Source organism: Acanthisitta chloris, unplaced genomic scaffold (assembly GCF_000695815.1).
Source record: "Acanthisitta chloris isolate BGI_N310 unplaced genomic scaffold, ASM69581v1 scaffold19869, whole genome shotgun sequence".
Taxonomy (NCBI): domain Eukaryota; kingdom Metazoa; phylum Chordata; class Aves; order Passeriformes; family Acanthisittidae; genus Acanthisitta; species Acanthisitta chloris.
The window spans coordinates 3,914-15,690 of record NW_008693353.1 but is presented as its reverse complement, the minus strand read 5'-3'; the positions used below and the strand labels follow the sequence as shown (position 1 = coordinate 15,690).

Here is an 11,777-nt window from a genome sequence, read left to right as displayed (position 1 = left end):
CTAAATTCTATGATTCTATGAAAATCATTCCCAGATTTTGGATTCCTTTCTAGAGTCCCAAGAAAAATGTGGGAACCACCCACTAAGCTCTGCTTGGCCTTCACATCTGCCAGGGAAACCTTCAGAGGAAATGGAATTTCTCTGGGAAACCTTCAGAGGAAATGGAATTTCAGAGAAATTCATGTTGGGAGTCATTCCACACTCCCAACATGAGCCTTAATTCAGTGTAGAGTTGATCATACCTGAGATCCTTCAGGAAGGACAGCTGAGGTCTCATGGGATCTCCCCAAGTATCCACAGAGCATCTGCCATGTAACTGCAACAAAAAATCCACAGAACCAAGAGAGGGTTAAAGAAGTAAAAGTGCTAAATTTATTCTGCCCTCCAATGAACATAAAATTATAAAATTAGAAAAGGCTTCAAAATGAAACAAAAGGAAGTAGAAACACCTTGTTGGGACAACCAGTGACCCACGGGAAGCTCAAACTCAGTTTGACCTAAGGCAATTTCTTCATCAAAAGATAAGGTACTTCAAAAATGTCTCCAAGGTACTAATTTGGGGCTGAAACTCTACTGCAGCATGTCCTCATGGCCTGTCCAAGGGCTCCTGGCAAAAGGAGAGTGAGCTGGAAAAGCTCTGAGTACAAACTCATTCCCCTTAAAAGGCATTTCCTAAACTCACAGAATCACAGAACCATCAGGGTTGGAGGAGAACTCTTAAGATCATCCAGTCCAACCATTAACCTGTCACTGCTGGAATCCCTAAACCCTAAACCATATCCTCCTGTGTCACATCCAGACACCCCTGAAACACCTCCAGGGTTGGTGACTTCACCACCTCCCTGGGCAATATCCTAGTGCTGAACACTCTCACAGGGAAAACATTTCTCCTCATATCCAATCTGACTCTGCCCTGGCTCAGCTCAAGGTCATTCCCTCTAGTCCTCTCCCTGCAGCCATAGCAGGAGAGACCAAAGCTCACCTTGAGTCCTTCTCAATACAGACAGCAGTTTTAGCCTTTTGAGGAGATTAGTGTTTCTAAGTCCAATTCAATGAGGAGTAACTATTTTGGACTTCTGGTTATGTCGCAACAGGGAAAAAACTCTTCCAGACTGTCCCTGGTTGGTGCCTTGTGCTCTCCTGCCTTGTCCTCTCCTGCCCTTTGCTCTGCAGGAACAGAGTTTGTGCTTTCCTCCAGTGCACATCAGACTTAGATGTTTGAGGTTTCTTTCATCCTCAATGCAGTGCAAACCAATTTGACCCAATTTCTACACACATAGAGAGTCATTCCACTATGGAATTTTCCCTTTAGATCCCAGTGAAGCCCCTTTCTGCCTCTTCCCATTCCTATCCATGCCTGGATGACTGTGCTGTGGGAGAAGCATGCCCTGATGCATGGGCAGGGATAGAATTGTGGACTCAGAGTGATTTGGGTTGGAAGGACCTTGAAACCATTTCACCTCGCTCCCTGCCCTGGGCAGGGACACCTGCCACCAGCCCAGGCTGCTCCAAACCCCATCCAGCCTGGCCTAGAACACTCCCAGGGATGGGTCAGGAACAACAGGTGGGCACTGGGAGCATCCCACAGCCATGAGGAATTCCACAGGAACCACTTCACTGGCACTACTGTTGGCCTTTGGCACCTTTTGCTCTGGACCTGCTGAATCAATAGGCAGTGCCCCTGAGGGGCTGGAAGAGAATGTCCAACAAGTCCTTAAAATTGTATCCAGCATGGATTTCCTTCTCCTGTGTAAACACTGAGGGTCCAAGCCAGGACTGATGTCTGGCATAGCATGTGTTGGTGCTCAACATCAAACTCGGAGAGAGAAACTCTTCTGGTGCACCAGGGCAGGCTCTGCTGAGGTCATCAGCTTCAAGTATAGCAAGTGTCCAAATCTGCTCCTCTTGATGCAGAAGGTAAACTTGAAACCACGTGATGACACATCAGTCAAAGCAGCCTAAGGCAGGATGAGTTGACTGGGTTCCAACTGCAGTCGGGATGTGACTTCCAAGAAGCAAAGTCACAAGTCACAGTGTCCTCCTCAGGCTGTGACCTCCATAAAACAGAAGTCTGGCATGTTTCTCACACTGGCAGAGTAACAGATGACTTTTATTCTCCTAGAAGTTATACTATTCCCTTTCCTAGGATTTCTCCTGACCCTTTGCTTCCTGAGGTGTTGTCATCATTGGAGTAATTGCCTGAGTCTCGACTGCTCTGTTTGGAATGTTTGTAGTCTCTGAAGTCAATCTGAGTTCCTTCTGTGATCACGGTCTCAATTACAGAACAGTTCTCTACTTGTTCCTCTGCAACTGTCAGGTAAGGATGGCTGAAGGGTTGTTCTTCAAACCTCTGTGGAAAAGGAACAGAGAAGGAAGAGATGAAGTGAGTTCAGCAACTCAAAATTAGGATGAAGTTCACAGAATGAGGTTGGAAAAGGCCTCCAAGCCCACCAAGTCTAACCTGTGATCCATCAGCACTTCTCAGCTAGCCCAGAGCTCTGAGTGTCAGGTCCTGAGCACCTTGGACACCTCCAGGGATGATGACTCCACCACCTCCCTGGGCAGCACATCCCAGTGCTTGACAGCCCTTTCCATGGGGAAATTCCTCCTGATGGCCAACCTGAACCTCCTCTGGCACAGCTTGAGGTGTTTCCCTTGTCCTGCCCCTTGTTCCCTGGGAGTACAGCCCAACCCTCACCTGCTAGTCAGAGTCATATCATCAAACACTAAAGAATGAGTCTAGGATTGTTCTTAACCCTCTGCTCTGCTCATAGTTGTCCATCACCTCTGGAATTGCAATATTCCATGGATTAGAACCTCAGGAGATCACACAAGACCTGGAGGAAAATCCTAATCTAGACATTTCAAGACACACTTAGGTGTTGCCAGGTTCATTCCAGAACAGGATCCATTCTTAGTACCTCCTGTGCCAACCACACCAGAAATTGGACAGGATGTGCCTTTCTGGAGACCATTGTTAAACCTCTACAAGGTTACAAGGTACCCATGAGACAGGGTAAGAGAGAAACATGTTTTCAGAGCATTTCCAGTTCATTTCCCTAAAAACAAGCTGTTTCATGAGTGAGGAATCAGAGTCAGCTTACCTCAATGTTCAGAGGAGGTTGGCATGAAGGGAAGAAGATGTACTTGATCTTGCTGTAGGCTTGATAGAGGATAAAGACAAATGGCAGAGCCACCAGGAGAACAGCAACGAGGGCAGTCACGAATGTTGCTAGAATGACCAGAGGTAAAGTTTTGTCTGGAGAACAGAGAAGATTCAGTCCAGGTGGTGACACCCAACAGAGATTAAAGAAGAGCTTAGCTCCAGGTCTGCCACAGAATCCATCACAGTGGGTCTGCGTGTTCACAGTGCCACCCCCACCCATGGTCACCATTAAACCCGGTGCTGTTCCAGGATCTTGGATGAATTTACTTCAAAAAGGCACAAAATACTTAGTCAATACAAGATCATAGAATCACCAAGGCTGGAAAAGACCTTCAAGCTCATCCAGTCCTACCAGCACCACCAGAATCATCCCCAAACCATGTCCCCAAGGGCCACATCCAGATACCTCTGGGACACTCCCAGAGACAGTGACTCCACCACCTCCCTGGGCAGCTCATCCCAAGGCCTGAACACTCTGGCAGGGAAAACAAATTATCTACTGTCTATCCTGACTATCTAATCTTGGTGATGCCAAGTTGAGTGCTGCAGTTGATCAGCTTGAGGCAAGGGACACTATCCTGAGGGCCCTGGAGGAGGTCCTTCCAATCCAAACCTTCTATGATTGTCTCTAACAGCCAAACTGAAGGGAGTTTAAACAGGCTAAAATTCATAGATACCAGGAGAAACTTTACAAATTATCAAAATGAGACAACCAGGTCCCTTTACTTTGTGATCAAAGCAGGAAAGACTTCCACACTGGGATGTAAGAACATGTGGAAAGGTCAAAGCATAATCTGTCCTCAGTGTCCTGCTGGGGCCGAAGTTGACTCATTACAATAGGATATGGGGAAGACTAATAGCTAGTAAAATAGTAAGTTTTATGAAGGTAAAAAGTGCCATTTGTTTCCTTTCAGCCTTGATAAAGCAGTGAGGAGCACAATATAAATGGCCCCTGAAAGCTCAAGGTGTGAGGAAGTTGTGTTGCTCTTACTCCACTTTCTGAGCTCAGAGGCAGTTTGGCTGCTTAGCAATTTTTCTAGCGTTAAATCATAGAATTATAGAATTTAAGGGTTGGAATGGACCTTACAGACCATCCAGCCCCAACCCCTGCCCTGGGCAGGGACACCTCCCACCAGAGCAGGTTGCTCAAGGTTTCAGCCAACCTGGCTGTGAACAGTGCCAGGGTTGGGGCAGCCACAGCCTCCCTGGGCAACCTGGGACAGTGTCTCAGAAAACGTCTGCCTAAGGTCTAACCTAAACTTCCCCTCCTTCAGTTTGAACCCATTACCCCTTGTCCTGTCCCTGCAGTTCCCAACACAGAGTCCCTCTCCAGCTCCCTGCAGCCCCTTCAGAGATTAAAAAGTTGCTCTGAGGTCTCCACACAACCTTCTCTTCTCCAGGCTGAACAGCCCCAACTCCCTCAGCCTATCCTCATAGGGGAGATGCTCCAGTCCTCTTAGCAATTTCATGGCCTCCTCTGGACTTGCTCCAACAGTTCCATGTCCTTCTTATGCTGAGGGCACCAGAACTGTGTGCAGTATTCCAGGTGGGTCTCAGCAGAGCAGAGGGGGAGAATCACCTCCCTTGACCTGCTGCCCACACTCCTGTGGATGCAGCCCAGGATTCCATTGGTTTATAGGCTGAGCTCACACTGCAGCTCATGGTGAGCTTCTCATACCCTGTCACTCCCAAGTCTTGCTCCTCACTGCTGGATTATTAATAAAACTTAATTTGGCCAATTAGCTTCAGCAGAAAACTTGCTCCTCTGTTCTGAGTGTAATCCATCCACTCTTCTTTTGCACCAGGGTGAGCTTCCAGCTCTAAGGAGCTGATGATTTGTCTCCTCACACTTCAGCACTGCATTCTTTAAAGCTTAGTTTCCTCACAGAAGAACTAAGACAATTCCAAGACTAAAACATCCCTGAAAACATGAATTTACTGACTCCTTCCACCCTCCTAGAAGTATCTTAGATGCAGTGGACGTTAAAACTTTCTGCTCAACGTGGTGTTCCCTGCCCATAGCTTTTAACTGGTGACACATGCAAAGGCCTATGAAGGGTGAGCAATTCTCCTTCCAGAGGTGTAGCAATTCCCAGGTTCTTCCTACCTCCAGGAGTCTGGATGCATTGCTCTTGGCTGTACTGACTGCTCTTGTTGTAAGCCTCTGAGAAGGCCTGGACTTTGACACAGTACAAGGTGGCAGGTGACAGGTCAGAGACTGTCCCTATGGTCTGTTTGATCTCCTTCATCTTCACTTCCTCCTGGAAAAGAAACAAATGGAAGGATAAGATGCACATGAACAGCACAAGAATCACTCAGGCAGGTGAGATTTTGGCCTCTGCTGAAGAGGTAATTCTGTCAAGTGTTAGACAACTGCAATCCCAGAATTATCAGGGCTGGAAGAGACCTTCCAGCTCATGGCTATGTCCTGCCATGGTGGTCATCAAAGGTGATGCTGTTCCAGGATCTCGGATGCTCTTACTTCAAAAAGGCATAAAATATTCATGCAATACAAGAACGCAGAATCACCAAGCCTGGAAGAGTCCTTCAAGCTCATCCAGTCCCACCACCACCACTATCCTCACCCCTAAACCATGTCCCCAAGGGCCACATCCAGATGCCTCTGGGACACTCCCAGAGATAGTGATTTCACAACCTCCCTGAGGACTTGGATTAAATAAAATGAAAGAAACCAAATTATCCCCTAAGCAAAATTCAGGAGACACTTGTTGGCAAGATCCAACTGCTTTCACCATTCACAGTTTGCACCATTTCACAGTTTCAAGGGGTGTGGAACATGAAATTTCCTCCTGTTGCTGTTTGTTTCCTTCTCCTGCCCATTAACCAATGGCTGTAAAATATTTCACTATTAGAAGTAACTAAAAAATATAGAAAGATCCAACCAAATGTGAGGTAAAAGCATGTAGGACTCATTGTTTTGGGATACATATGCTATAAAATTAGGATATTGGGCAGGAATTGCTCCCTGTGAGGTGCTGAGGCACTGGCACAGGTTGCCCAGAGCAGCTGTGGCTGCTCCATCCCTGGGAGTGTTCCAGGCCAGGCTGGATGGGGCTTGGAGCAGCCTGGGCTGGTGGGAGGTGTCCCTGCCCAGGGCAGGGGTGGGATGGGATGAGCTTTGAGGTCTCTCTCAACCCAAACCGTCTGTTATCCTACAACAGACTCAAATCTCAATCACTGTCTGGTAGAACCGCCTTGACCAGACCAAAACAAGGAATTTCCTGCATGGTTGTTCCACCAAATCTGTGCCTCTCTGGAGAAGCAGCTTCTTGAGGTGAACTCACACTCAGGACTTAGGTCAGAACAGATTTTATGTGCTGTCTGAAGTATTTAAACTAGTTCTCACCTCATCACTGGATGAATTCTTCCAGTAGAAGATCCTGTAAGACAAGTCATATTGGTCCCTCATATCTTTACGCTCAGGACCTCCTGGAGGAGAAATCTGGATGTGGAGCAAAACCTCACTGATGTCCAGCTTTACACCAGGAGGGCCAATTTCATCTGCAGACAGAAAAACAAAGAGTACAAAGTTAAAAGTGTGACAGAAAAAATCCAAAACCAAATATTGCATAACATAATGTCATGTAAATCCATCACTTTTTCAAGAAACATTTGCTTACAATTCTAACTTTAAAGCTTTAGTCAAACTCAAATCCAGCAATTTGCATTCATATTTTTGATGTTTTCACTGTTATCTTATGAAATAATTACTTCTATTGATGATTGTTTCATTACATATTTTTATTTTAATTTATTATACATTATAAAATTTGATTTAATATAATTTATTATGATCATTATTACCACGATCATTATCATTACTTGCCAAGAGCTTGGCCAAGAGAAAGCTGATGTATAGAATAACGATTGGTTCCATCCTCAGGCAATGGAATATTCCCTATATATTCCCTATATATTATAGAAACATTTCTTGACATTTTTCATTCCTGTTTTGAAGTCAAACATTTTAGTAAGGTCACAATTCCCACCAAAAAAAAAAAAAAAAGTGCCACAAAGATAAAATCCACTACAATTTCCCTCTGGGGAGAGTTTTTTGAGAGAGATTTTTCACCTTGATGTCACTATCAGTTAATTTGGTTTTTAATGAAGCTCTTCAGGGTTGTGTGTTGATGTGACTCAGGGGAAACTCATTGCTCTCTGCAGCTCCTGCCAGGAGGTGCAGCCAGGTGGGCTCAGGCTCTGCTCCCAGGGAACAGGAACAGGACAAGAGGAAACACCTTTGGCTGTGCCAGGGGAGGGTCAGGTTGGCCATCAGGAGGAATTTCCCCATTGCCCAGGGAGGTGATGGAGTCACCATCCCTGGAGATGTTCAAGGAGCTTCAGGACATGGCCCTCAGAGCTCTGGGCTAGCTGACAAGGTGTGATGGGTCCCAGGTTGGACTTGGTAGGCTTGGAGGCCTTTTCCAACATCATTCATTCTATGATTCTGTTTGGGTCTGAATGATGTTAAAGCTCATCCCATCCCACCCTGCCCTGGGCAGGGACACCTCCCACCAGCCCAGGCTGCTCCAAGCCCCATCCAGCCTGGCCTGGAACACTCCCAGGGATGGAGCAGCCACAGCTGCTCTGGGCAACCTGTGCCAGTGCCTCAGCACCTCACAGGGAGCAATTCCTGCCCAATCTCCACCTGTCCCTGCCCTCTGGCAGTGGGAAGCCACTCCCTGTGTCCTGTCCCTCCAGCCCTTGTCCCAAGTCCCTCTGCAGCTAATAATGGCATCAGGTCCAAGTTTGCTGAGAAATGACAAAGCAAGAACACACATTTCCTTACTTGTTTTCAGAGGATCTACTTTGACTTCAGAGGACAGACAGGATTTGTTGTGGTCACCCTTGGCCTCCACACGGAGGTAATAAAATCCAGAGTTAGTGATGACAGAGGAGATACTGCATCGTGTGTGGGTGATGTTCTCACACCCGGGGACACTGGACCACTTCCTTGAAGAGTCATCATAAAATTGCTTTCGATACCCCCTGAAAGAGAGATTACAGTAGGGTTTACTGTGAGATTCTTGAGGTCTGAGAAAGAAGCAAACACTGTGTCCCAAATGATCTCCAACCACCACATCTCCCCCCAGCCCCTCTCTGTCTGAGAGCAGCAGCTCTAGCAGGGCCCCAGCCCTGGTAGGCTCATCTCCCAGCTGAGGTAGGAAATTATCCTCCATGCACTCGAGGAACCTCTTAGACAGCCTTTGCTGTATTCAATTTCCAGCAGACATGGTTTAGGTTGGATATTAGCAAGGGATTTTTTATGGAGAGAGTGATCAGGCATTGGAATATGCTGCCCAGGGAAGTGGTGGATTCACCATCCCTGGAGGTTTTCAAGCTGAGACTGAATGTGGCATTTAGTGCCATGGTCCAGTAACCACATAGGGTTGGACTTGATGATCTTGGAGGTCTTTTCCAACCTGATTGATTCCATGATACTGTGATTTAGGAGTCACTTCCATCCGGTATTTAACAGTCCTAAAATCAGCTCAGTCCCCTCAAATTCCAGGACGTGATGTTCTATGGAATCCGAAATTTCACACCCGATGTTCCAATTAACACACTAAACCACTAATTATTTCACTTCACCTTCTAGGGAATAGTTGGGAAAAGACAAAAAATGGCATGGAAGGTGACTTTTTGACCAGAGAGGTGGAAATGGTTGGACTCACATGAGGTACTGGACGTCGTAGCTGACGTGTTGTTTGTACTGGTTACTCCACTGCAGGTGGAAGTTCATGTTCACAGCGACAACACTGAGGTTTGTGGGACAGAGAAGGTCATTCACTGCTCAAGGCAAAGAGAAAACACACAGTTAGCAAAAAACCAGGATACTATGGACAGAGATTTCTCACTGAGTGACAATTTCTCATGGCAGAGACCTACAAAGATAGATATAAATATATTTATTGAAACATATAAAAATTTATATATGCTATATAAATATTCTCTGTTAATGATATAAATATTCCCTATTAATGAGGAGGATTGTCAAAAACTCAAGCACAGGAACACTGAGATGAGTGGAAATAAATCGATTAGATAATGACTCCAGGAGAAAAACATGCAAATACATGTGTGTATTTAGTACACACTCTCATATTTTAACCATTTGAATATTTTATTCAAATATGAATTTTCCTACCTGTTATAAATGTGGATTATTGTACTATTTTATCCAGAGACATGTGGATTGTGTTCATATTTCACTAAAACACAGGTATTAAAACCTGTGTTACTTTAACATTTTGCTAAGACATACATGTATTATTCAGTAGTTCACTAAAATGTGTTAATGTTGTAGCAAAACACACACATTTTATCTAAAACCACATGCATTAACCACTGTACCATCTCATCCAAACCAAGGTGTGTTGTTTTAATGTTCTCTCAAAATATACATCTCATTTGATGTTTTAGCAGAACCCACATGTGGTATTTCACATTTTACTCCTCCTGACTCACAGCCAGTCACGAAAAAACAGAGAGTTTGCCAAAACCAAGTGGGTTTTGCATTCTAGATTGAAATTTCTCTCATGGCAACAACCTTTTTGTACAGTCAAAACTCTAATATTGACGAGTTTGGCGCTGATTGAGCCAAGTAAATGGATATCACTGACATGTTTTACATGTGTACTGCCACAGCAGAATGAGAAGGAACTTGGCACTTGATTTCTGTTGCCTCCCAACAATTCCCTCCCCAGGGACTGATTCCCAGTTTGAGCTGTCACCACCTGCAGCCCAATGGATTTTGCTGTGTACCTTTGTGGGTGGTTTTCACGCAGCGAATGGGACTGAACAGACCTTCTTTGGACTCCAAAGGAAGGTTTGCTTGCACCTTCAAGCAGTAAGTCGTGTCTGGTGCAAGGCCATCGATGGTGTCGATGGGGAAAATACTTCTCCTCAGCTGGAAGAATCACAGAATCATAGAATTTAAGGGTTGGAATGGAGCTTAGAGATCACCCAGCCCCAACCCCTGCCCTGGGCAGGGACACCTTCCACCAGAGCAGGTTGCTCAAGGCTTCAGCCAATCTGGCTGTGAACACTGACAGGTTTGGGGCAGCCACAGCCTCCCTGGGCAACCTGGACCAGTGTCTCACCACCTGCACATGTGGCAACCTGGACCAGTGTCTCACCACCCGCACATGTAAAAACGTTTTCTTCACATCTAACCTAGACTTCCCTTTGGAGCAGCCTGGGCTGGTGGGAGGTGTCTCTGGTTGGAACTGGATGAGCTTTAAGGTCCTTTCAACTCAAACCAGTCCAGGATTCTGTGCTCTCCAGTCCCTGACCCAGGGCAGGGCACTGACAGCTGCAATGAGGTCACACAGTCTCAGCAAAACCAAGTCAGACTCTTCTCTCTCCCCTCCCTCATATGTCTCCCTCGCTGTAAATGCTTCTTCCCACTGCCTTTGAATTCCATCTACTTCCTTCTCCTGCTGGCTGAGAGTGACCTCTGTGCCAAACACACCTGAGTTGGTTTCACCTTCTTCCTACTGGGAAGTGGCTCCAGCATTTAACAGAAACTCTTGGCACAAGGTGCCTAAAACAATCCTAGAGTAAAACCAAAACCAACCCCCCCCGCCCAAGAAAACACAACAACAGAGAAACAAACCAACCCAGGAAAACACATCCCCTAACTTTGAAACAGATAGGAACAGTCAGACAATTAGGGAATCAAACAACTCCATTTTCAAGCATGTACTAAAATTCATCTCTGACACTTCTGTTAAGCGTAAACACACACAAAAGTGATCATACCTGAACAGTTGATGAATTGACCCAGAAAACTAGGTTATATCTAAAACTCAGATCATCTATCCACATTTTGTGGCCTTGATTTGCTTCTGGAGGATAAACCTTAATCTTTATGACTCCATTTGTGGACTTCAACTCTATCCCTGGAGGACCAATGTGAGCTGCAAACAGTGAAAGGAGACAAAAGTTAAACATGACTACTTAGAGAAAAACTGCCCCAAAAGCAGTTTACATTAATAAACCTACAGAACCTGCCTAAAATATCTGATTTCTCATTCTTTTGAGGCGTTAATGAGATCATAATGGTCACCTAAAGGAGCTTTGTTTTCATGACTCTCAGAAATCTAACAGAAGTCTAAGTTAACAACCAACCATCATTACCTGGAACTAACAGCAGCTAAAATGCAATAAAACCAGCAAATGTTTTCTAGAATCTGCAGGAAAAATAAGTCTAAGTTATTCTAAAACACATAAGGCAAGAGGCCTAGCTCAGAGTAATAAATCCAGCCTTAAAGAGAGGCTTCAGTCCCATACGATAACAACTGGAAGGTCACCAAGACAGATGAAAACTTCCAGGAAAAAAAGGGCTTGAAGCAACCTGGGCTAGTGGAAGGTGTCCCTGCCCATGGCACTAAATGGGCTTTGAGGTCTCTCCAACCCAAACCTTCTGTGACTCTGTGAAATCAGCATCACTTAGAATATTTTCCCTTTCCATAAGCAATGGGAACCACACGTGTTTTTAACAGAAAGGTTTGGGTTGGAAGAGACCTTAAAGCTCATCCCATCCCACCCCTGCCCTGGGCAAGGACACCTCCCACCAGCCCAGGCC

General features: G+C 45.5%; 1 protein-coding gene across 1 annotated transcript in view; it reads right to left on the bottom strand.

Annotated features, from left to right (window-relative positions):
* Positions 1–2,125: 2,125 nt before the first annotated feature.
* The window catches only part of IFNAR1 (interferon (alpha, beta and omega) receptor 1), a gene marked incomplete at its 5' end in the record, with an annotated part of 11,159 nt that continues 1,507 nt past the window's right edge, over positions 2,126–11,777 (bottom strand). Inside the window, 8 exons of the mRNA XM_009083049.1 lie at positions 2,126–2,350; positions 3,105–3,259; positions 5,274–5,427; positions 6,534–6,688; positions 7,977–8,176; positions 8,863–8,977; positions 9,953–10,097; positions 10,952–11,109. Of these exons, the coding sequence (XP_009081297.1) occupies positions 2,126–2,350; positions 3,105–3,259; positions 5,274–5,427; positions 6,534–6,688; positions 7,977–8,176; positions 8,863–8,977; positions 9,953–10,097; positions 10,952–11,109 (1,307 nt within the window). The remainder of the gene's footprint in view (positions 2,351–3,104; positions 3,260–5,273; positions 5,428–6,533; positions 6,689–7,976; positions 8,177–8,862; positions 8,978–9,952; positions 10,098–10,951; positions 11,110–11,777) is intronic.